The following is a 26,762-nucleotide window of genomic DNA, read 5'->3' on the forward strand; positions in this document are numbered from 1 at the left end:
CACAAATAACTCCACTGCTGTCCATGAAGTAACTTTACTGTTGAAACTTGTGTGAGGGGAGAATCAATGCAAGAATGCCTAGGAATCCTGCTCTCTAACTTCAATCAGCTTTTAAAAGAATTACTGTGATTTTAATGTAAACATACACACAACTCCATACCCCTTAAAATAGAGCTACAAGTTCATTCCCAAAGAAATATATACAGAGACATCCCAAATAACAAAGCTCTGAAATGCAGTCTCTTACTTGCCAAAGTCTAGTTTGCATTTGCTCTGCAGCAGTGGGAAGAATCAGCCAGCCTGTGATGGACCACAGCTTTCTCCTCCTCCCTAGCATTACAGCGTGCCGCTCCGTGCGAGCAAGGCAGCAGAGACTGGAGACAACACCCTTCAATTGCAAGGGCTGCCTGAGCTGACCTGAGGGTCTTTTGAATTGTGCAAAAGCTTCTGGGAGCTGCAGAGAAGCCTGTAAGTGCAGACTGTACTTCTCCTACATGTATAGGATAGTTCAAATCAACTATTGCATTTCAGAGGATTCCCAAGAATTTAGAGGAAGGGGAGAGCAGCTACCAGACAAACTCTGAAATGTCACTGGGGAAGCAGACAGCCAAAAACCTTAGAAAGATGGATAAAGTAAGAAGCCTTTTTCCTGGAGGACTTCTAYGGATGAAAGATGGCAGCAGGAACAAGAGTGGAAGCTACAAGGCTAAGAGAGGGAATTGCAATGGGTGAGGGAGGAAGTTTCACCACAAGAAGATCTGCCTTGGCACATTTGACTTTTCTAGTTGAAGGGCTGGGAATCAGATTAGGCAGAGTTTTGGTCTGCTTCAGTCCCATTTTGTTCTACCCTATTTCTTGCAGGACCTATTGCTGCCTCCATCTCTTAGCTTAGATTGATGAGATTTTAATTTCTTTTGTGCACATTATCTATAACCTCTATTTCTTCCTTTAGTTTTATTACACACATACTTTGCAAGAAACTAGATCAGCTAAGTACAGAACAGAGGAATCTGTAAAAAGAGGAGGATTTTGAATATAAGGGATGGCTGGCTGCAGAGCTGGCTGAACGTGGYAAACACCAGTTCCAGCAGACGGCTGTTTACATACAGCACTGGCTCCCAGACGTTTTGGCCAGTGGAGTATTATCAGTCAGACAAGCAGCTTGTCCAGATCTAGCTCATAAATATCATGGTCACTGTTACTCCCAAACGTGCCTAGCAGCAGGTCACTTACAATCAATGATTTAAAAACACGATTTTCCCTAAAACTGTCACAATTCTCACTCCCTAATCCAAGTATCACACCGTGCAGCTGTACTGCAGCTTCACATCCTCCCAGTCGTGGGATTTATACTGTAGAGGAATCCTTTGCAGTGACTTTGACCTGACAGGAACTGAAGATGGTTTTACTATTGGAATTGACATCCCCAAACTCCTCCTCTGTGGGTACACACACACACACACACACACACACGTGCACGTGCAGAACACTCACCAGTCTCAACAGAAGTTGTCTTTACGGAAAGAAGTTTTACACCTTCTTTATCTGATTGGGCCCTGTTGAAGTCAAAAGACATTTAAGCAGAGAGTCAGCACGCAGCTCTGGTATGTCAGTCAGYTAAACAAAACTCTAAGATTACAATGAGGAGATAGCATCCATGCCAGTGCACTCCGGCATGCTGAAAAGCACTATGGGCTTGAATTGGGCTTTGCATAGGATCGTGTGTAGGACTCATTGCTGGAAAAGACCATATACCAGTATCTCTGAAAAGACCTTTCTCTTGAAATATGTAATAAATCAACTTGCATGACTCCAGATGCAATCTAATGCTCCTCAGCAGAAGTACACCTGTGGGGAAAGAGGGGGTCATCTTTCCCCTCTGTCAATACAATGCTCCTAGTCATGCTGAAATGAAAGAAGGATCTCTTCAGGTGTCCAGGGAATCTGGTCACCAGCTTAAATTTCGGTTTTGGTCATACAAAACACAGAGACCGCAGCCAGACTCAGTGGCCTCAAGCAYAGTAAGAATTTCTAATGAATCTGTTGCAGTTTCACTCTCTTGAAACTCCTTATGCTAATACCATTTTAGCTGAGCCTGTGCAAATGGGCAGGTGTAAAGAAAATGGGACAGCGTAGAGAAAATGTGACATAAGAATATGAAACAATAGTGAATATGAGAAAAAGAAAAAAAAATCCAGAATAAAAAGCAGTCAAGAAAGAGAAAACTTACAAAAAAAGAAGAGGAATGGGAAAGGAGAAGAGAAAGGAAAAGAGAAAAAAATAATGAATGGGGAAAAAAAAATGAAAGGGCAAAAAAAAAAAAAGACTTGGCCAATGGGCCCTGCAGCACATGATAAACCATTTATCTGTTTCAAAAGGATCCCCTGCAAATCAGCTCAAGGCATCACATTTCTGTTCCTGCTGGGACAGCTGGTTATCATGCCTACAGGTGTAACAGGTGTACAATAACTGCAAGCACATCACTTTCAACAGCAGTTCTTTTGGGGGCAGCAAGCGCTTATTATGTTTAAATAGAGAAAGATCAAAGAAAAGTACATGCAGAATCTGCTGCATTCACAAGCGCTGTGTGATAGATCTTAAACACAAAGACAGGATTCAACCTACTGTTCAGTTCCATTYTCTTGTCTCTCTGGAAAAAGAAACAAAGTTAATATCATTTTGACTGCTAGAACTCAGTTAAGTAAAACATTTAGACATAACTATTGCTGTCTCCAGCAGAAGACTTGGTGCGATTCCATGGTATTGCATTAAGTACTTTAACACAATCAACCAGCAGGAATGGTAACTGGCACYTTTCTGGTTCCTCTTCTCAAAAGATCGCCATGTCAGTTCTGTAAGTGAACTGACACTGTTCRAACCAGTATTTCTGGAAACTAGGGAGAAAGGTACGCGGCTTGTGAAAGTGCACAGCACAGGTCATTTGAGGTTAGACTTCAGTTTGGCATCGCAGCACCTAGCTGTTAGGTGCTTTTGCCCTGCTGTAACCCACAGTGGTGCCGGACACCAAGGCTTTCCTCTAGACCATGTGGGGAAAGATAGGAGCCCATGAACAGTAGCCTCTAATGCCTGCACRCTGAGCAGAGCAAAAAGCCAAAAAGCAGCCTTCTTCCACTCAGGATACACAGTCCAAACTGACCTCAGTGCTTTGGCCAGCGTTCCTCATAATCCAGAGGGAAGCTGGGGCAGGATTTTCTGCCATGCTGTTATAAGGGTAGGGGCTAGGGTCTAGTTCTTCTCCTGCTCAGTTGAGTGCTGTRACTCCCGTACCCAAGAGTTACTACGCAAATGTTCAGTGACTTTGGGGAGAGGGGAAGGAGTTGGTGAAAACATGTTTTTCCCTGCAGCTCYGAAATCCCCTGGTAGCTAGGGCAAAGGAGATGAGTATACAACAGTTCTTGAGTATGTAACAACTGAACTATAAGATAAAGGGGTAAGGGGAGCAAGGGAACAAACTGCCAGGCTGTAGACTTAGGGGGTTTAATCTGACATAACATCCACCAGATCTGTCACAAGCTAGCTCAGGACTATCTGTCCAAATCAGACCTGTAGGTACTCAGAGAATTTTATCATAAGAGAGTGTAGCCTATGGAGGTTATGCACATCTATGCCTAAGGGGTTCCTGAGATGTGGTTGTAAGGCTTGCTCTCAATTTTAGACCAAGGTTCTTAAACTGGCAGTTAAGTGCCCAGTTTTCACCTTTGGACTAGCTCTTGGAAATTTGGGAATGGAGTCTAGATTAGCAGTCCTTGAGCAAAGACTATGCAGCAAGGGGCCTGGTAATACGCTGCTCACCARCTACGGTTGTCACACTCTGAAGTTTTCCAAGTTGTAGCCTGTCATCCCAGCCAACAAGAAATGCACTTCTCCCCCAAAGTGAATCATATACTGAACATATTTTATTCTAATGTGCAAGTGTGGACAGATGGATGCGGTTAGGGGGTTGTATCAGRGACATGGAACTAATTCGTATTCTACTGCACCAGTCATAGGGCTTTCAGTCTGCAGAGGAAGCAAACCAGATAGACCTGAGCAAATCCTGCAAGAAAGGACCACAGATGTGCACTCTAGTTTCCAAGTGAATTTACTAGTACTCTGTGTGCAGGCATTTGTATGTGGGAGAGGGGGGCCTGGCAAAGAAACTTTCTTCAACCAATATCTTTACCTCTTGACTCTGAATATTCAGTAATTTCCTAAGCAGGGATCACTATCCTCTTTTTATTTGGTTCTGGTTTTGCAAGACATTTGCTAAATTGGTTGTGACGCACTATTTTCCTTGATCTACAGCTTCAACACCCTGTTGTGAGTYTACATTTCCGAGGCCCAGAGATTTCACAGTTAAAGTTCTGCACAGATCTCTTAACTAATGTCAGCTCATAGGGAGAGAAAAAACACAGTCTGGATYCAGATACACGTATCCATTTAATGGAGAATTACATTTGCCTATGGCCCACTCTGGCAACTCTGTAAAATACCTGGCAAATAGAATTTAATGGAGTTATATCTCCATTATCTTAAGTATTTCATAGACAGCCAGGTACTGGCTTTGGCTGATCTGACAAAATGACTCTCTATTTATAAAAATAGTGTTTGTTCAGGGATTTCATGCCCATGTGTATACTGTAACTGGAAAATAATATACATACATAAATATTGGGTATTTCCTTAAAAAAAGCATTGGTTTTCCTTTGCCTGCATTTGGAGCAGAGATGAAATGAATACAGGTGATTTTCTTAAACAATCTCTCCAAACTTATTTTGCATCTTTGTTTTCCACTAAGTTGACTGACTGTGTTAGCACAGCTGTTTGTTACCTCTTTGTAGCTGCAAAAGGGGAAACAAAAAGCTTTATGGCATTATATGTTCTTCAAAAATTACAGTCATTTTTACTCCCTCTATTCTTCACACTGATTTTGAAAATGAAGTGTTACTTTCCTACTTTAGGCAAAACACTTTTAAATCAGGAAGATTTCTTATCAGACTACAGCAACATTTATGGCTACAGCAATCTAAAAAAACCAGAGCTCTTTTAATAATAAAAAGCATAGTGATTCTCATTCCCCCCCCGCCCAGAGAAAGCAAAATACCTGGTGTTTTCTTCTGGCACATTCTGTACAAAGCCACCAGAGAGAAGACGGAAAGGGTAATTACTATCAAGGTGATCACAATCGGCAAGATAACACCTGCAAAAGAGGGTGAACATCATTTTGCCTGCTGCCTCTTGCATTATTTCCCTATACAGGCACTCACATGCACAAATGCAAGAGGAATCTCTAGCTTCTCCTTCCATAGCAACTTTGTCAAACACTACGAATTTCTCGGGAGCGGAGTAACCTGCTGCTCCTGTTATTCCTCACACACCCACCGAGTGTCAGGCTTGCAGCCTTTTTGAAGGGAAGATTTAGGCCCCTTCCTTCCCCCATCTTTAGTCATTCCCCAGCCTGGCGTCCCCAGCAGTTGCACACCCCTTCAGAGCCAGCTTGCACCTATGTTTCTGTAGGAGAGTGAGGTTTTAACATCTTCCCTGGGGGGACCACTGTAATCTTAATCAAAATACTCATGATTCACCCCAGTGCTGATGGCCCCCAAAGGTTTTACAAAACAGTTGTGTTTCAGGACCAAATTTTTGCTGCATGTGATTTTTTTTTTTTTTGGAAAACAAGACTCATCTGAAATTCAGTGACTAAAGTAATTATTTCTCTTTTAACGTTGTAAGTGCCGAAAGACACCAAGGAGTTACATAATTCAGCAATATTCCCCACAGCACTTATAAGCAGGGATAGAAAATGCAAGGCTCTCTTTTTCAAATGAGGACATTTCTTTCCTTTTATTATTTCCCACCATCTGCCATTTCCTGACAGGTGTTTCCCAGCCAAGAAGTAAAAAGGAAAGAATTATGTAATGAAGAGAAGCTTTGCTGCAGGAAACATACAGGCCCAGTTTCTCTCCATTTATCTTTTTTTCCTGGCAGTGCCCTGCCACATTCAAATTTAGCAGGCTGTAGTCTGCTGGCCTGCAAGGGCCGGTCTGCCCTGGGTGCAGGGGCTGCAGTGGGAGTCCCGGGCAGGCGCCGGCCCTCTCGCTGCTGGCCCCAGGAGGCAGAGCCCCCCGGCAGCCTTCCTTGCAGCCCCCCAGCTCCCGCCTCGCTGGGCTGCACTCGCCCCGAGCACCCATGCAGAGTGGGGGCACGTATGGCAGCCTGTTGGCTTTTTCCCTGAAGGATTTAGGAAGTCTTAAATGTAATGTGATCTGTTGTCAAAGGAGGTGGGGATTGAGGCTGAAAGATGCACATTACTATGACTGGTCTAGCAAGGCAAAGGATATTTAGAAATGGCATCTTCAATGGCTCTTGATGCCACGTAATTTGCTAAGCCAGTACTCTGGGTATTAGATAGCAGACCTGCTATAACACTCTCACTCTGGAGATGTGTACTTTTAAAATCAATATTTTTAAATAATATGCACCATCCAAATATTTACTGCTTGGAGAGTTTGCAGAAGACTCCCTCCTAGCCCCCTCTCCATACTCCCATTACAATATGAATGATATATTCATATAATACATTCATTACAATATATCCATAACAATAGATACCCTTAACAATATATGAACAATATTTTCTTATGTTTCCTTGTGTCTTCTTTCACAGCAGATGACTGTTCAGATTTTTTCCAATTGTATCACTTTGACCTCAGTCCTTAGGAATAATTGTGCTGTTCTCCAGTGAGAGTGGTGTCAACTTGTTAAGCTCTGTTTCTCTTTGAGAGGAGTTTTATAACAGGCAGTTAAAATGGGTTTGTAATAGGGTCTACTGTCTGGTAAAGACTAAGAAAAACTGCCAGTTTTATTTCTCTGCTAATCTGATCACTCACCTAGAGCCAAACAGATCTACTGAAAACTCAAGAGATGGACAATAAAGCAGGAACACTCACTAGAATAATGGATGGTATCCTCTGGCAGTTTCTCGTTTCCAGAACTGCTTCCAGGACTGCCAAAATCTAGATTTGCAAAAGAAACATTGCCTGCCAGGTTAATATATAATTGTCAGAGCTCATCTTCCCCTCTCTTTCCTTACCCTTTCATACAATTGTTGTGTTTCCAATTCTGGAGCCATTGTGTGCTCCACTAATAAATGTGTTCTTAATAATACCTGAATAATTTGGCAAGCAGATAGAAGAGTTTCTCTAGTGTGGCCTAGGAGAAAAAAGCACTTYACTTGGATTGTCTCCCCTAGGATCATCTGCTTACTCACCTACAGATCACGAGCTACCAACTTTCAATTTTAGGAGGTTAAGATACTGTTTGACTTTAGAGAGATCTCTTGACACACAAATAAATAAGCAAGAGAGTGAAAATTAGACCTGCCTCCAAAAGAAGAAAGACTAAAATAATTCACTATTAACAGTAAAAAATGCTAATAGTAAATGAAGACATTCAGAGGCGAAATATTAGTAGCTAGCAATTTTCTTGAGAGTCAAGTGTTATAAAGGCATGTGTATGCTCTCTCTCTGCCATAGTTGGAGAGAGCAATGATTGTTGGAAGCCTCTGGGACATTTTTAGGGCAAGATTTTAAGGAATGTGTTTCTATCTTCACGTGCCAATCTGAATTTCAGTCAGGTTTATCACTTTATCACAAGATGTTTATCACTTTGTTGCAAACAGTCTGAAGAAAAACAGAATCACTGAGCTTCAAGAGAGAAAAAGGAAAAAGCAAACATCTGTGCTTCCCTAGTAACATTATACAGCACACAGGATTATATTCCATATCGAAAGGAGGCTTGAGTATACCTGTGTTTACTGCCATTGAAAAAGCCAATCAACTGGATAAATGGACAGCTAGATGCCTAGCATCAACATCATAAAGTAAGGCCAAACATTTCTATTGCTCATTATAATATCAAACGTGGCTCTCAAACAGTGCTTGGGGGAGAAGGTCTGTTAAAAAGAGATAGTAGCAGAGAGTATAGCTCTTTGTATATAAGTAATTATAACGGGGAAGCACCCACTGAGGCTTTGTCCCAGTCACTGACCCATTGCTAGGGTGTACATACATGCCCTGTGCACAGGTAGGGATGCACAGTTCTCCTCCTAAGAACAGAAGACAGTTCAACTTGATGGGTGGAAACTGAGTCATGAAATTAACTGAGTCATTAAAATCAATTTCCAGGGCCATTTGGAGAGCCAGGATTCAATTCCATGCTGCTGAACCTCTGAATTACAGGCCCATCTTTTCTATGGAAGCCTTTGTATAGGCAGTACTTGTAATTCTAGTCTACTGAATTATTGTAAGAAACAATGCCAAGCCAATACTCTCTCTGCTTGCTGCACTAATTCTAAACTCAGGTCCAGTATCAATGAATGTTTTGGAGATTGTTTTTCTCCATTCTTCTTCTTTCACCCCTATTTCCATTCTCACAACATACTGGTCCGTTCAAATACATAACAGCATGTTGTTGCTTGATACAAGAGGAGTAAAGCAGAGAAGAGCCAGGGGCTAGTTTCTCCACAGGTTTGCTGGATATGCAAGTACATTGGATTTTCCAGATAACTGGAGCCACATGGTCCTGCTTAAAATGTAACATGGATTGGCTGGTACTGCAAAGGTAAGGATTTGTGAGAACTGTGTTCTAAAATTTGTTCTGCTGTTGTGTAGCCATGTGAATTTGGGGCAGGTTGTTTATTTTTTCTGTTTTGTTTCCTTTTTTTGGGTTTGTCTGGTCTAAGGTTGTGAAACCTCTTGAGGAGAAATGATCACCTACTATGTGTTTGTAAGGTGCCAAAACAATACAGTCTTAGCTGAGACCTTTTGATGCTGTAGTATAGGAAACAATCATTGCCTGAGCCCTTATCTCTGAAAAAGCACTATGTTTCTTTAAAGTAGAAGTCACCTCCCCCATGGTGCCTATCTGCTGGGAGATGATAATGCAGGGATGGAACGTGTGAACCATCAGGAGGTGATGTAAGTAATTCTTATGCTTTGATAATTCCATATGATTGCTTCAGATTTCCCAGGGGAATACTACTGCCCCATTCCTTACCTTACCTGCTATACTACAGGATATATAGGACAAGCAGACAACTATCACAGCAATGACTTATCATGGATACTGACAGAAAATACGAACAGAAAAAATTACACTGAAAAACATGATGTGTATCCTCCATATTTGTCCAACATCTCCTCAGGAAACAACTGAGGGTTCAAATCCACAGATTATTTTCCTAGCTCTCTCTCTGTTAAATGACCAAGTTGTGAGTAATGCAGAAAAGAGGAATCCATATGTCAGTGTTTTAACTATATGAGACTATCAATGAGAAATACAATGGCTAAAAAGAAACACTACTGAATTAATAAAATGGATTAAGGAATTAAAACCTTTAATTCAGTTATCCACTTTACTAGTTAAAATTCTCTCACAAGCCAGCCCATCCTGTCTGTACTCTCTAGATCTGCAGAGTGAATCTGGAAGATATTTTCCAGCTATGGAATGATGTGGGATCAGAACAGCAATTAATTAGAGTAATAGATTCATCATGGTAACAGGAGGGACAAACCGTTAGCAGCAGCAGGAACGGCAGGGACCAGTACAGAAGAGACTGCTTCCTGATAAGCCCAAAGAAAGGGAAATAGCACAATACTGGTTCACTAGCACAGGAAACTGCTGACTTACTCTGGGCAATTCTTACTGCTGGTTCTAACTACAGCACAAGCAATGAGAGCCACCAGAAAGAACAAGCTCCTTGGTAAACACTGTACTTTTATATCAATTTCCCATTGCATCATGTGATCCACCGGGCCTGATTTTTTTGTGCTCATGCCCTGTTTTCTTTTCAGTATCTCCTGGTCCAACATGCCATTCAGTTGAGTTCACAGAAAAGTTGCTCACTGTTACAACTTGAGCATCACTCATTTGCCTCTCAACATAACACTTCAATTCATTCTTCCCTTGGAGCCTCTTAGTTCCCTCAGCATTTCCTCTTCTCAGTCTGCCTCCCTCTCACCTCAAGCCAGCCCTTTTAGTAAGTGTGCAAAGATCAAGCCCTTCTGTCACTCTTACTTGTTGGTTCTGCTGTGGAGCTCACAGGAAGGCCTGTAATAAAACAGAAGGAACAGCTTTATTAGTAACTGTTTTAAGATTAGATGTCCTTGCTTATAGGAGGAGAAAGCAAGGTGAGTCTTCAATATCATGCAAATTGGCAGACTCTAGCAATGTGCTCTGTAACCGCACAAGAAACACTGTCCTGGAACGGCAGCTGCCTGTGGCAGCCCTGCTGACACTGTTCCTGAGCTCAGAAAATCAAAGCTATCAAAGTCTGCAGAAGTCGCTTATAAATGGAACTGGAATCCAAAGCGCAGCCAACACTGGGTTGCTATTCCACTCAAGAGAAGAAAATCCTGAATTAATTGATACGTTCCTAAAAAATTTCTCCTGCCAAAACCAAATAGGTACTTTGAACAGCTGGCATTTAACTGACAAATATTATGAGCATTTTAATAAAAGAAACTCAAATGCCTGAGACACACCTTCAAGTGTCACAAAACCTTTTAAAAATGAATCTTCATTAATTATCTTAGTGTTCTTGGCTAGCAGACTGCCTAGCAGCAGGAGTAAGAGGCATTGTTAATGAGGAGGAAATGGACCTTACACTGCTCTCTGCATAATGCTTACTGGCCCACCACTGTCAGCTGCTCCATTCACTTCAGATATTTTTGGTGCAGAACACTATTTCCTGCTTTTGTTAGTATGCTGCTGCTTTCATGTGTCTAGACTGTAGCATGCTTGGAAATTAAGAAGGTTGTGAATATTTCACATTTGGAGGCTAGCCACAAACAACCATCACTCCCACTGTGATTTTTATTATTTTACATTAAATCTCTTCCACGATCACTCTATAGTCAAAGGAAGCTGGGCACCTAACTCATCTGTGTCTTTGAAAATATCCACCTGTGTGAACTGGCAGCAAAACATTTATCTGTTTGTACGAGACAGACTGTCTCTTGCCAGAGGCTAGTGACTGGCTCTCTGCCTGGCTGGTGAGGTCTCTCACACTGGATTGCTGAAGCTACCATGGAAAAACCCCCCAACCCTTAGGCACTATATCCTCAGCAGTTGCTTGCTATTCTGAGGTGTAAATCAGGGTGTTTGGTTTGCTTCCTCTAGGTTGAATATCACCATAAAAACCCCATCGCTGCATCTTTTCAGTGTTTGCTTCTGCCCAGGTGACTGTGGGGAAACATAGCTTAACTGATCTTATACTGAGAGCTCCTAGGAAGGACATGTCCAACCATGACATCCTCTGCATTGCAGCTGTGCCAGGTTGGGAGACAGCAAAGGTAATGGTGTGAAAGTTGCCATAACTCAGAGCAGGCATCGAGCATCTCCTCTGTGTGCCCAGGGTTACACAATTCCATATCAGACTGGGATCCCAAGGGAGTACAAATTCACTTTTACACCCTTGCTGCACTTTCAGTGCTGTCAACTGATGCTCTGTACAAAGACAGCTCTTACAATAGGAGCTGTAATATGAGTTAAACACATTATTCTACTACTGTGAATATACTCTTTGCAAACTAGAATGGGTGCCATTGTGTTTCCTCCTCTCAACGCACAATTAAAAACAGGAATCACTTGAGCCACTGGGGTCTAAATAACCATTTCTGCTAATGACATATGTGACAGAGCTTTAACTGCACTTTAATCAGAAGAATGCATGAAAAGCCTGTTCAAGTTGAAAAGTCAAGCACTCAAAAGTCTGCAGTGAGAGCTCTTCTTGAACATACTAAATATTAGTAATACTAAGTACTCTGGAGGTACACTATATCTCATGCTGGCTTCCTAAAACTCAGTGGATATTTTTTGCATAAGCTTTTTATCATCTCAGCAATCCATCTGCAAAAAGTAGTGCCACCTTGCTCGTAGAGGAAATTTGTGAYGATTCATTAGGTATCACTTATAACATGTTTGGGCAATATTAATGACAAGATCTAAAGAAGAGCTTGAGGAAGTTAATAACTCTACTGTCAAAGGAGATTTGGAATAACACACAGTACAGAAAGGAACAGGACACATATCCAGCATTAAGGAAACACTGAAATATGAAATGATTGTTCGTTACCTGAATACTGCCTTTCCTGCACCCTGTAAGAGTGGGGTTGCATTGAAAAAATATAATGTGATCATGTAGATCATGTAGCAATGGTTGATCAAGCAAACTCTAAAACTCTGAAACTCTGTGTGTGTGTGTGTGTGTGTGTGTGCGCACACGCGCACCTGCACGCACACATGTAGTCATGGAGATGGGGAGAAGACCTTGTCAAGTCTTAGAAGTAGGTCACTTCTCTATGAAACTTCAAGTCTTTTCTCCAAAGTCTGAGGAGAGTTGAGCTTTCCTAAGGAAAGTTCTCAAGATTCTAATGTAATAACACATTTTCCTTTGATTTCAGTATTGCAAACAAAATGAACCATCTTGCCTGAAATCAGAATAAATAAATAAATAGAAAAAGTCTATCAAGACTGAGGCTGATATCCAATTTCAGCTGAAAGACTTAAGGTTTGTCAAAATTGTATGCAGATGATATTACGATCTTTGAATGGGAAGTATCAGGTGACCTTAGGACAGTCAGTACACATGGGCGCATCCAGAATTCATGCTGCTATCCTGGCCAGGCTTTCACCACTTCAATAAACCCAGAAGGCAGAGCGGATCGGAGGTAGTAAACATGACAGCATGACTACAGTCCCTTTCCCTTAGTTCAGGGACTGTAGAAGCCTCCTGACCCTTATTATTCTTAAAAACTATATGCATCTATACACAATAGAACTACAAACATCTTACCCAAAGATATCTCATCTGGATTCTGTTAGAGCATGAAAAATTAAGCAGGCAATGAAGAAAAACCTTTTGCCCCCTTCCCTGTCTCCCCCCACCATCTCCAGTATGCAGGCAAGCTGTTAGCTCACACTCTGCTCCAGAGATTGCTCAGCCCTGCCACATAAACAAAGTGCACTTATCAGAGCACGTCAGTAGGTGTTTTCAGTTTGCATTTTCTAAATAACCATCTAGTGCCCTTCTTGGTGGTGGGGTCATGCACTACTGTTCTACAGAAAGAGAAAGACAGAAAGAAAGGCAACATTTTGCTGCTAACATATTTACTATAGTTGTTCTAGCTGTCTGTTTGTAGCTTACCACATCTTTGGGGCTGGGAGTTAGAGGGGCAGATGCTCTGCATAAATAATCTGGGAAGATTTCCAGATTCATCATGAAAAGTGAGGTGTACAACACTGGCTGTGCCGAGTCCTTGTTGTGCAGTAAGGAGGACAAGGATAAAAATTTGGCAATGACTGTGGTTTGATTTGAAAATACCTGCCTGAGTCAACTCGGAGCTGGTTAGAAGCYTGACAGATGGAGAAAGAGACCGGTAACTAACCTCTCCCCGCTCTATCCTTAGAGGTCTGCTACCTAAACAGCCTTGATATCCTGCAGTTTGCTGCTTCTGTTTTTGGAGGGCAGCCACATGAAATTGTGTTCACTGGCAAAACAAATGAATAAATTTGGCTGATTACTCAGAGGGGATACCGTAATATAAATCAAAGCAAAATTAAGAACCTTAAARACCCCTCCTTATCCTAACCATGCTGTAGATCTGTAACTGCATTAACTGAAGCTTTGCTACATTTTCCATGTCCCAAGCTCTTTGATTCTCATGTGTYTCTCTTCGTGAGGACACTGAAGCTAGGACAAATAATTTTTACCTGATATCACTATCCAGAATTCCTATACAGTTTATGCACAGAAAGAGTCAAATCCTCCTTGTCTTACTCATAAGAATTTTTCTTAGGGAGATGCCTCCTGTGAATCAAGTGAGTAGGATTTATAATTTGAGGAGTGCAATAAAGATATCAATAGATGCAGCAGGTTGATTCATCTGACAGTTTATTATAATAGATCATTTGATCTTAACACCCTGCTGGGTGAACTTACTCTAATACTGCTTTATGGATTTTTTGTTGTTTAGGTCACAATGAAAAGATACAATAGTGGCTGTTTCTCAGGTGTATTTAGACTCTGAGGGATCCATTAAATCTCCAATTTTTCATTAATTAAACAAAAGGAGAAAATTAAATATTAGCAAGCATTCCTTTGTGGAGGCAGAGAATGAGCAGGAGGTATATTATACATGACAGACACAGCTAAAGTCAAAGATGTGTACATGTCAAGGGCATGCATGCAGGTTGCCCTCCACTAAAAACAGTCCTTATTTCCTTCTGTAGCCTGGGTGAGCACTATGCAGCCCCTCCTCTGGGGCTGGCTGGTTCAGTCTTTTTAATATAGCAATACCGTTCTCCGATGTTTCTCCAAGTTCTTTCCTAGGCTACCCCACTCATTTCAGTTGCTCTCCAGCTCTCTGTGGCACTCCTCCCACACCCTGATATGGCTGGCTGGAAATTTCTCCTCTAAATGTGCTTTTTACCTTTCCACAGCAAGAAAGGAAATTTTCACAAAAAATGGCATTTTTTTGTGGAAAATGGCCTCAAAACTAAATATATTCTTTCGGATTGAGGTTAGCCAGCTGAAATATTTTGGTTGAGCGAACCAAACAGAAATGTTCCGTTTTGGACCAATTTCGCACTAATTTGTGTTCCCCTGAGCTCCCACACAGAAGCTGCGCCTTCAGCTTCCAAGCTCTGCTATCCCCTACAGGCTGCAGCGTGAGCCCCTTTTGCATACCAGCCTCTGCTCCTGTGAACAAAAAGGTATCCATGTCCCTAGAGAAGCACCTGAACGTGAAATTTTACAGGGCTGTGGAGAAAAAACCTAATCTCAGTGAGATATGCAGCATTTCTTCTAGTCTTAGTGCAAAACAAAACAACTGGCTCCACACTTGCAATATTTTTAAAGTTATTAGGGTGCTGTCTGTGGCTTTCTCGGGCCCTGAGCAATTGCACATGTGAGGTGAAACTTGTTTAGAGCGAGCCAAATATTTTTAAGTCTTTAACTTGCACAGGGAATAAGGGGGTGGTCTAAAGGTACACCCATTAGGGATAAGCTACCTAACTCATCAAGGTGAGTAAAGGGATTTCTTGCATATTTAAGATGAAAGAGAGAAGCCTGGAGCTAGTTCTGCCAGGAGACAGGGAATGTATAAATGTGGAAGCCTTGGTGAGTGAGGAAGTGATTTTGAAACAGCAGTTTTATGGGGACTCAAAGTATTGGCTATGCCAAGGACCTAGACTGAGTGGCCCAGGATAGATGGTCCCTTTCTTTCCAGACAGGCAATTAGAGTCCTGGCTTCTTGGATAGTCCCTGAGCTAATGAAAATTTATTGGTTTTACAGCAAAGTGAGCTGAGTAAGATGATGACTTTCACAAACAGACCCATGGAAGGATGTAAAGCTTTCTGGGGAAATTTTAAATGTAGAATATAATTGTACAAATAATATAATAGGTAATTCAATACACATGATCCATAGGTATATATGTATTACAAATTCATTTTAACCTGGAGAATTTACCTGTGTGAGGGGGAAGAAACTTCCATTAAAAATATTTTAAGTTATTGTGTTACTGCAATGTACCAAGGGTATGGTTTCCATACTGTGTGTGTGTCTGCCAAAAGACACCAAACGTAACAGGATATTCAGGTAACTACAGCTCACAACATATGTATTATGGGGCACAGACTTATTGAAATAATTATGAAGATACCTAAATCAGTGTCATTAGATTAAAAAAATGAACAAAACCCAACTTTCCTAAAATGCTTGTTATTATTAACTTTCTGTGTTCTTCTAACTGTTTCAGTATGTACTGAGCATATGATATTACTGCTGTTTTATATCCAGTCCCATCCTCCATGAGAAAATCACAGTACACACACATTTGCCACGCTCAGTTTAACCACCACAAAATGTTATGGAGGACTCATTCTTGTCTTCCATGCTTAGCTCCCACACACAGCAGTCTAGACAGTTGTACAGGGTCTCATCTCTCTTGGAGGATGTTGTGTGATAATAATTGGGATACACAAACAAAATCAGTGTCCTCATTGGGTTTAGCTGAGAGCACGTGTAGCTGAGAGCAAGCACTGAGTGAGGGCTCAAGAGACCTTAAGAAAACCTAAGTGATTTGTTATTCTTCAAAATCTAGCAAAGCTAAGCCAGATAGAAGCATAACAAATTATCACTCTTATGACCTGGCATCTACCTTTGCCACAAAGTCGCTTAGTGGATAAACACACCCAGCAAAACAAAGTTAGACGGGAGTTGAGAAGGATTGATATTTTTTGACCTTGCATGTGACCATGTTGTACTTTGAACAATGTCATTTAATTGGTAATATGCATTAGCTTGCCCTCCAGATTTATTAACAGTCATAAAAATTATAGCTGTTTTCCTCTTTGCTTTGCAGCCAGAGGATTTATTTCAATGACCTCCTGTGGCAGTGAATGTTACACAATGACCACATGCAGCACGTATAAGGATTTCTATTATCTTCTATAATTTATATCCTCCTGTAATGACATTAAGTATCCAAACTGAATCTTTTGAAGTTTGCCCATCACTAATTGTAACTGCGTAACTAGATGACATGGATCCATCATCACATCACGCATAAATAAGGAGGAGCCATTATTCCAGGACAATACATGACAAATGAAGAAGGGATTCAAAATTATTTGCATCTTTTCAACCATTTGGATAAGGAAATAGCATGTATGTTTCCAAGACTTACTTGAGGTTTCAGGAGCAGAAGTTGCTTTTTGTAGAACAGTTGTAGGAGGCAAGGAGGGTCCCTTAGTAGATGAATCACCCAAAGTCCTATTTTGTGCTGATTGTGTTTCATTTGCTTGTGTAGCTGGAAATGAGACAATCAGGTCAGATACACCTGTAGATTTCTCATCATGGAAGTGATGAATGAATCTTTAAATACAAACTTTTCACTTTTGGTTCTTACTGCAGTTATTTCAGACTCAAACTTTAAATGTTGAATTTTAACCTTACATCAATTAAAAAARAAGAGTTCCCCCACCCCCCAACATGTGCAGGCTTGTAAAAGTAGTAACAGAAACCCTCTTGTGGCTCCCTTATCATAGGAGCAAGTCAGTAAAAGCTTGTGATAAGAAAATGAAGAGAAAACCACGCTAGCAGCAATTCCTCATGCACAGAGACATTCAAACACAAATATGCCTTGCAAACTGCACAAAATAATCAGGTGTGTGGGAGAAATGAGGAGGGAGGCAGCCAGTTTTCTTGTAACCCCACGGAGAGCTGTTTTCCCATCGGGATCACACATTCTCCACGTCCTGTCAATCCTGGCAGCAGCCCAGCTCTAAGCACTCTGCTTGTGTTTAGGAGCTGTGAGAACAGATTGTTCTCAGGAACATGTGCTGTACGCTGTATATTCCTCAGTAGGGGATCAGGAGGGGAGGGGAGGGATGATCTCATTTTCATTTCATTTTTTAATTCAGTTTGGGTGAAATTCTTCCTGCTACTCATGGATAGCACCAGATATGACTTACGTCTACCTACAGCTTGGTGTGAAGCTTTTTACACTTATTTCAGTGGACTGTAGATCAGGCTCCACTCCTGATGTCAAGGGGTGAAGCGGACATGCTGTTGTACAAAATTCTGTGTGCAAGTTTTCACCACTCCTGAGATGAAAAATGCAGCCTCACAGGGAAAGTTCCCTTAATTCCACTATACAACTGTAAGATTAAATCCTAGCAACATAATTCTCTGCTGACTTGTGGCTTTGAAGTGGCACTTAAGCAGTATCCAGACCTTATGCCTCATACACAGTAGAGGCTCTACCAACAACACATTTAGTAGATCGAATAGCTTCTGTGCCAAAAGCCTATGGGAACAGAGGCGTCCATATCCAGCCATTGCTCATATATGCAATAGCAGCACTGAAAGCACAGTGCGCCTGCTAGAAATCTGCCTTTTTGGTAAATCCCCTAACTCATATCTATGCAAGGTTTAATTTGATTTCAAAAGTAGGAGATGGCATAAGCCCTTACTGCGGTGCCCGCATTCTGTGCTGGAATAGGCGGGGGACTCTGTGCGGGCACACGGTGACTCACTTCTGCTGTCCCCACCGACACATCCCTGCAGTAATTCATCATGCTCCGGCTCAGCCAGCTGCAGCAGAGATTTCTGCCTGCCTGACAGGGGGAGGCCTGGATTCGCAGAAAAGCAGCACAGCAGAGGATGGCTGCTGCTGCAGAAGCAGTCACATCATCGTTTAATGGGCTTGTTGTCAACAGCTGATTATGAATAAAATTGTAAAGCTGTAAAGACTGTAGAATAGCTGTCCGAATGCGGCTGATTGCTGCAGTCGCAGAACTCCCTGGTGGTGATGCAGCTCTCCCTGCTGATATTTTGATAAGATAAATGACAGCGTGTTAACCACTGTTCTCAACACATATTTGTCAAAGGGATAATCAACAAGGGGGAACCTGAAGCTGCTCTGCAAAGCCGCTGTCTGAGTCTCAGGTTTTTCCTTACTATTTGTGATCTGAGAGTCCTTCACTTTTTTTAACCAGTTGAAATTCAACACACGTCCTCACTTGATCTTAGTACAATTTCCTACTTAACCTACATATAATCCACATATATTTTGGCATTTCCATAGATATGTTTTGTTGCATCTCGGTTTCTATTCTCTTTGATAACTCCAAATATCCCAGGTTAGGCATTCTTGTTTGCAGATGCAACTTGCTGTGGAGTGAAACTATTTAAAATTCTTGCTTTGGGGTCTAGACTGCACAAGTGATGTCACTCTTTTGACCAGTTGTGAACTAGTGGATTTCACCCCTCTAAGTCTAATTATTGGCTTCCAAGCTAACAAACAGGGCATGAACAGAAAGAGGGAGAGACTGTGCTTATGGCCTGCAGAAGGAAAGAATACTGAATATATATATATATATAAAAAAAAAGTCCTTTGCATGATTTCACAGAGTATGGAGCACTGGGGGCTCTTTCTGAATCTGTAATGAATGGTGACAGCAGCCACAGAAATAGTAGCAGAGACAGGAAGCCCTGTCAAACCTCTGCTGTGTCAATGTGATCATTCACTGAAGCTCTTAGCAAGGATTGAAGTAGGGAAAGTGACAGCCTCCATTAGAAAACAACAGAAATACCTGACTTTTACTAAAAATTGGGTGTAGTGAAGGCACCTTCAATTTCTGCCTCAGTTCAATAAGGCCAACAAAAAAAAGGGGAGAAGCTGAGTGCTAGTGAAAAAAATGAGATAGTGGCCAACTTTCATGTTCTCTCTTCTGCTTTTAAGAGCAGAAGTCTTGCCAGGCCTGTGTTGTCTTCAGGGAGAAACTTTCCTCCCTGCCCTGCACTGCTATCGCGGATGTACACACAGCCCGGAACTGGACAGCAAAGTCAATAATATTTCAAAGTGCCAATGTGTGGGGCGAATTGGCCTGTGAAAACAGACAGATTTCTGTAGCCAAGCCAGCCATATAGCAGTCCTGGGACCTGTCTGTATTCCACAAGGGCTGGCCATACATCTGCAAAGCCCCTGCACTGTGTCCTGTCCCAAAGCCCCTGCACTGAAGCCAAGCCATGACCTTCTTGCAAGGCAGGCCAAATTTTTGTCTTAAAACACTAAAACTTGTTTTCACTCACACAGTTTTTCCAAATATTTCTTAAAACTGAATGAAAATATTATAAAGTCTTTTAACCTGGGCCAGTTTTCAAGGTCTTATTCAATGTTCCTGTTTACTCAAGAGGTGTAGGTTGTGCAGACACAACCTTCTGTTTTAGGTTCATTTATCAACTATTTTTATTCAAAGTTTTTATTTTCTGGTATAAATGAGGGGCTTTAAAAGTAAGTCACGATACAAGCAGCCAGAGACAGACTAAATGATGGATGGTGGAAAGGGAAAACAACAGGAACAGAAAAAAAGGGCTTTGATTAAAACTTCATACCCAGAGCCATCCTACTTGCAGAATCTACACCTGTGGCCATTTGCAACTGAAGCTTGTAWCTCCACACAAATGCATATTTTCATGGTGGACTATACCACCCACAGGAAAACCCTTTCTTATAATGTTCAGGAGGTTTGTAATTTGACCTACTCTCGACTTTTTCAGGGTATCGGTTCAGAGCAGCGCCTGGAACTAAGCTGCACAGACAGGCATGCCGTTCCTTATTAGCATTTTTCCCCATGCTCAGAGCTCTACCTGTCAGTAAGATTTAGTTCCAGGTGGCTGTGCCAATCTGATACCCGCAAGTCAGGAACCTCTGTCAAACCTAAAGGACTAGAAACTGCACTCATGATGTGATGCTCTGTGGACTCCTGACAGGCCTATGCGATCACAAGTACAAACTTAAAAAGATTCTTTGTGGCCTTCAGTATCACTTCACCAGCTTGCGCACTGGCCAAATTGTATCCTGTGATTCACCAATACTAGCATTTAAAAGGCAAGCCAAAATGCAAAAGAGCGCAGACTAATGATCAGACTATTCCTATGACAATCACAGCAGGAAAGCTGTGTCGATAGAAGATGTAACCACTATGTGAGAGAGAAATTGCTCTATAGGCAGCATAACAGGGGCAGGTCCATGAGGGACGGTTTTAAAAGAGTATTTGGACAGAGTAAGCATGCATGCAGCCTACTAACAGAACTCACTTTTCAGACAAGAGAACCAAGGAAAGAAAAACCAAGTTCTAATCATTTGTCACATTTAYGTATGCTCTAAATGTCAATTTGGAGAATGTCAGTATACCACTGACTGCTGAGTGAAGTATCTACAGCATTTCTTTCTTAATTTTTTGAGTCAATTACATACAAAAAATGGAGTATTTGAAAGCTCTGGTTCAGAAAAAGGCTTAAGCAAACATTTATCTTGTAGTTCATAGACAACAAAGAGATCAGATTCTAGGAAAAGAAAATTAAAGAAATGCACTGTATTAACTAGTTGGATTAATGTACACAAGTAAACAATGTAAATATCCCAAAGGCGTACAATAAATTTAAGATGAAATTGATTTTGATGCACTGGGCCAACACACATGTTATTCTGAAGATTTATGGGGAACAAAAGTATTTCCTAAGATTGCTGCAGGGTAATTAGTACCACATCTGTGCTTTCAGTACTATGACTCAGTATAATACAGAATATAATTAACTCTAGCATTGAATATATATATAACAAAAGGGGCTGTTTTGACACCATTCTGATCATATAGAATCATTTTCTTTTAATTAAATACTTATTAAATAAAAAAAGCAGAAGAAATGAAAAGTTAAAACCCTTCCAAATTCATCTCTCCAGTTACAGGGAGACTCAAATCCTATGTAATGGCTCCAGATCACCTCCTCTGCAAATTAAAGATATAATATTCCTTGCGTCAGATTCTTGGGCAAGATTCATTAAGGACATGTAGTACTGTAGGATGAAGAGCTCTGTTTCTCAAAACCTCTGAATCTGTTACCCAAACTACTCTCTTTGATCTCTTCTTATTGCTCCACACCGTTTTTCAGAGCTATAGCTTCTAATGAATCAGAAATGGTTCAATGAAATTATGACTTACTGTTTGTTGTGCTGTTACTTTTATCTTCYGCTGCAGGGGACGTTTTTGCTGGTGGTTGTGTTGTTGTACCTTGTGTTGTTTGTTGTGTAGCATTAGCTGAAGAAAGGGTTGAGCCTAATAAAGGAAGGACATTAAAGTTATTTGATTAATTTTTGCATACACATGTATGTGCAAAATACTTATTGGCCTGCTTGCAGTCTAATTTTAAATTATCAGATGAATATTTAATTTAAACTGAAGATCAAAATGAAAAGGGCTCCCTCCACTGCAGAGAAACCACTCCCACATCCCACAGATAGGTCATTCCACTGAAGACAAGCCTATGGTAATGCAGTTATAAGACTTTGCTTTGGAGCTGTCTTGAATCGGACAGAAGAGAGCCACTGTGTATACCCGAAAGGTTTCACCATAGAATTCACTATCTGTAAAACAAATTTCCAGGGCAAGAGGCTCTGCTTCTTAAATTTCTGATCAGCATCTGATTCCTTCTTTTTTATTTCCCCCTCCACACAGTTCTTCAGAAATGTATCAACAATTGGCTCAAAGAAATTTTCACTTACTGCTTGTGATGGATTCATTTCTAGCTTCTCTTGCAGTTGTTGTCAGTACTGATGATGGCAATGTTTTCACTTGTTGAGTGAATGTGTTCACAGCTTCCATTACAGTAAGAAAGACATGCACATGTTTATTGATTTATTTTATCATGCATAAATAAATATCACATAGCTCTAGCTGCTTTCTTGCAAAAAGGTAATGAATGTCTCTTTGTAGTCTGGCCCTTAAGAGAGTTTTCTTAACCATATATTTTTAAAGATGATGCAAAGCACATACTGTTTGTATCACAGAGAAGACCTGGCCTGTAAACAACCAGCAAGTTGCTCACTGAAAATAAGCAGCTGTATGCTCAAGCCATGCCCTAGGGAAGGGGCGTATGCTGTTTGGTGGGTAGGGGAAGGGGCTTGGCATGACAGGGCCAAGGGGAGAGGTGCGGGGAAAGGAGCCTGGCATGGGTGGAAGGGTTAGCTGAGCTGCTGGACTGGATTTCTGACCAGAGCTTTGTTGCATTTAGAAGGAGGAAGGATGTAAACTCCACAGAAAAAAGTATGAGTGACAAGCAGGAACACAGCTTTCATATTACAGGTAAAGGACTGAGGGGAAAGAGACTCTGTCTAACCTTGCTGGAGCTTTTTCCTTTTGTCTGTGCTGATTATGTCAAGCTCTGGTTAAGTTTTTCTGCTAGCTAGCTTTCCCAGACCCACTTTCCCTGTGTCTTCTATTCTCCTCCTCTGTACTCAGATTTTTGGGAAAAAAGAGCCCCTAGCAGGCTTTTCTCTAGGGTGTGCAGAAAAGTGTAGGAAATCCTTGATGAGAGGAATATTTGCTATTGAGTGATATTCCCAGCAGTGAACTCTGTGCCCTTTATACTGAGGCTCATCGTAGTTTTCTGTTTTCTCCTCCAGAGTGGCAAGATTTGGAGGCTGACAGGAGGAGAAAGGACTCCCTAGGGCAGCAGGGATCACTTCTAGCTGCTGCTGGTGCAGAAGGAGGGGAGCAGACATCACTAAGGTTTTGGAAAGTTTTAYGTTGGTGTGTCTCACAGTGCATGGGTGGCATACCGCAGCTCCTACGTGCCCCTTGCATATGGCCAAGGGAATGGACTGGCCAACCTGCTGTTGAAGTGGCCAGGATGGAAACACATAACAAAATTATTTTAACAGCCCAGCTTTCAATTCTGTAATCTATTATAAACAGAAATGCTACAGACGCTCATTTCAATCCTTGTCAACAATCCAACATATATCATGCTGCCTTTTCATAGATGGGGAAAATGTTTTCCCTCATATGAATTTAGTACTTCTAAACGTAATATTTGCACCAGAACTTTTAAAACATACTTGATCATACTCTCTTCCTCTATTCTCGGTTTCTTGGCTGTTCACCTAGAAGAGCAACATCTTGAAGAATGGCCTGGAGCTTCCTGAGAGCTTGTTCCACTCCCACAAAATGTTTATTCTCATAGGTTACTTCTGAGACTTTTCTCATAGGCATAAGTAACAATAATGCATTCCCTTGTGAGACAAAAGGCTATCAGGCAAATTTCAGCAAAACATTTGAAGAGCTCATCCACCGTGCTGTGTTTGACCTTCATTACATGTTCGAAACAGAGGTAAACATCTGGGTTTTTGAAGCATAAAAGAACTGCAACACAATTTGGAAAGGACTAATTCTTGTGCTATAGTAACCATAACATATGCTTACTTCACTTGGCTGCATCTTATTCACCTCCATTACTAGCACTACAGCTGTATACATCATTATAATCTCAGTGCTCCCAGCTCTGCAACAGATTCATTGGTGCCTTTGATTATCAGAAAATACAGTCTATTTCCAAGTTTTCTCGTGTCACATGCATCATTTATTAAATGCAGCAGTGTCTTCAACATTCAAACTACTAAAGGAGTTGATAATTAGCTCACATGTATGAAATGTAATCAACATTGATTTTTAATAAGTACAAAGGTACAGAATAAGGGGAACTGAATGCGTCAGTTGAAGATATAAGCCAGAAGCACAGACTTTCACCATCTGAGCCAGAGAGCTTCTCTGTTAACTCTTCATAGTATTAGGAATTTAAGTTTGACTTAGTTAAAACAATCACAAACAAAAGAGAGAGAGTGCATCTTCTGAAACAGAAAGCACTGGTGCACATAAAAACATCAATAATCAATAAAATGTAAACCACGACACCAATAGTTTTAAGAAGTTATCAGTAGCATTTCTGCAAGTGACAGCTTTATGCACATGTATACTCTTACATTAATTGAAACCCAGTGCTGTCAAATATATAACTCTTTATTCTTTAAGCCCTATCAAGATCAGTTACTCTCTGCTGCCATATCCCTAGATGGATAGCTGGTGCCATTTTCCAGGTTCTCAGTCTGACAACCTCTTGAACTGAGTCTCAGCTAACTTTGCTAGTACCTGATCACACTTTAACCACTCCTTGAGAGCCTATAAACTCAGAGAATTTAAGCCTTTTTCATCTGGAAAAAAAAACGAAAACAAACAACCAACCCCCACCCCCCCCCCAGCTTGCTCAAATTAAGCCTTTCCACACTAAGAACCCTCAATCTTTTATTCTTCTCAACAGACTTATATGAGAATCTCGGGCAAAGACATAGAGTGTACTACAGTCACCTTAGATGAAATAATTCACCTGATTTCTCTCAGTGGTTAGAAAAGCTGAAAGTTAAAAAGGTGATGGGAACTTCAGAGTACCAGATAACAGTGAATTTGAGCTCTTACCTGATGTTGATGTTAATATGGTAGAGGATGCCTTGGTGGTAGTGCCTGTAGTATCATTTTCTGAAATAAACACAGAAAAAAATACATTAGTTCAGCCATCTTCCAGATCTATTTAGCATTATGGTATAGATAAGGCAGGCATATAAGGCAGAGAATAGCAAGGACCTTCCTAGAAAATCAAGTCCAGAAGCAACCAAGACATACAACTCTGCTAGCAACTTTTTCAAGCTGTATCCTAAATCTGTTAGCTATGCCCTCACTGCTCCTAATGGGGAGCATCTTTCATAGCCTCACCTCTAGGACTGTGGGTTGTTTTCTGACAGGAGATGCTTTCAGCCTCACCTTTATCCCTCTGTGTGAGGAAGAGAGGAGAATTTACAGAACATGGTCCAGGAAACATCAGGTTGACTAACAATGGGCATTCCACATTGCCCTAGAGACAGTGCTCCAGCTGTTGGGATTTTACTGCAGTAAATGATAGCAATCTTAAAAATCCTAGGTCAAGTTAGTAGGTAAAAATCTGCAATTTTATTAAAAAAAAAAAAAAAGAAAAGCAAAACAATTTCTACATCTCCTGGCTGTGCAGAAAAATTCTAAAAGCATGACTCAACTAGAGTTTTGACTTCAAATAAGAAGATTTTCAGCCCCATTTCTGGGGTGTCCTTTTATTTTCTATTAACACTAGAGGCTGATGAAGGGGATGCAAAATTGCACTGAGTCAGAAACAACCCTTGTACACTGCTGTAAGACAAGGATAGTTACATTTGGGGAGGAAGAGATCAGCTCTGCTACTGAATGGGAGAGCAGAATGGCACAGATTAATCCCACAGTGCTTACAGGTTTGTTCTGCGACATCCTGTCATGTTGCATTAAAATGCCATAATATAGACATTGCAAAACTGAGTCAGGACAGGATGTCACTAGTCTGGTGTGACTCCATTCATGGTAATATCTGCTGGCATGCTCTCTTTTTCTGGCTACAGGGCAGAACAGTCAGCTTTGTTCCCTCTGCTTAGCGTGCTGCAGTCTAATTAGCATTTCACGAGCTCCATCTGAGGCCTGCCAGAGTCAGTGACCTAACCTGGAGATTCAGGAAAAAAATACATAATACAATTGCAGGAATTCTGCAGGCACATATTCAGGACAGGGCCTCGTCAGATAAGCCCTTACAACTGCTGTTTAAGGAATTTAAGGTGATACCAGTCCTCTCAGCTGCGACATGGTGATGGCACCCCACACATTTCTAATGGGTCTTGGCTGGGAGGTTGCCCCTACACCAGTGTCTCCCCATGGGATATCTCTGCTAGGTATTCTGCCGCCTTCATCATGTCATGTCCCAGCACGCACCAAAYTGGCCCAGTTTGTTTGGAGTACACCCCTGCCCCCCCACTGACTTCAGCCCAACATGTGCTGGGCTGCAGGGCTGGCCCTGGCGAGCCTTTCTGTCCCCACGGGAGCAGGTTGCAGTGATTTCAGCTTGGCTGGAAGGGCATCTTGCCCAAGTTCACGCCGTTCTCATTACCTTCTGCAGCTTCAGCAGAAAATTTGTAGCCCTTCTCACCAAAAGCCAGACTAAGTTTTGTCACTGCATTACCAAAAGGGCACAGCAGTATAGAGATCTACTGTCTATGGAAACCTTACCATTCACACAAGATGAATATTAAATCTTTTCCTTATGGACCTGCTGCTGCCTCAGCTTTACTCCCCAGGTTATGTGAATACAGTCAGGCTATGCTAAGCCCTTGATCAATACATTTTAAATCTAGTTTTCCTGCTATTTAGTCACCCAGTCAGAAAAATATTTCGTAACCCTATACTTTGGAAACAATTTATACCCAAACAGACCAAAAAGCAAGTATTTGTCAGGGGTTTCCCAAACAAG

At 41.3% G+C, this 26,762-nt stretch overlaps 1 protein-coding gene across 1 annotated transcript in view; it reads right to left on the reverse strand.

The window, feature by feature from the left end:
- Positions 1-25,735, reverse strand: part of EMCN (endomucin) — a 46,194-nt gene extending 20,459 nt beyond the window's left edge. Inside the window, exons 1-9 of the mRNA XM_026078394.1 lie at positions 25,718-25,735; positions 25,223-25,232; positions 24,881-24,940; positions 16,753-16,875; positions 10,078-10,110; positions 6,951-7,016; positions 5,105-5,200; positions 2,626-2,650; positions 1,495-1,556 (exon numbers count right to left, since the gene is read on the reverse strand). Coding sequence (XP_025934179.1) covers positions 1,495-1,556; positions 2,626-2,650; positions 5,105-5,200; positions 6,951-7,016; positions 10,078-10,110; positions 16,753-16,875; positions 24,881-24,940; positions 25,223-25,232; positions 25,718-25,735 — 493 coding nt within the window. The remainder of the gene's footprint in view (positions 1-1,494; positions 1,557-2,625; positions 2,651-5,104; positions 5,201-6,950; positions 7,017-10,077; positions 10,111-16,752; positions 16,876-24,880; positions 24,941-25,222; positions 25,233-25,717) is intronic.
- Positions 25,736-26,762: the final 1,027 nt, after the last annotated feature.

This window comes from Apteryx rowi, unplaced genomic scaffold, assembly GCF_003343035.1.
Source record: "Apteryx rowi isolate R43461 unplaced genomic scaffold, aptRow1 scaffold_48, whole genome shotgun sequence".
Taxonomy (NCBI): Eukaryota; Metazoa; Chordata; class Aves; order Apterygiformes; family Apterygidae; genus Apteryx; species Apteryx rowi.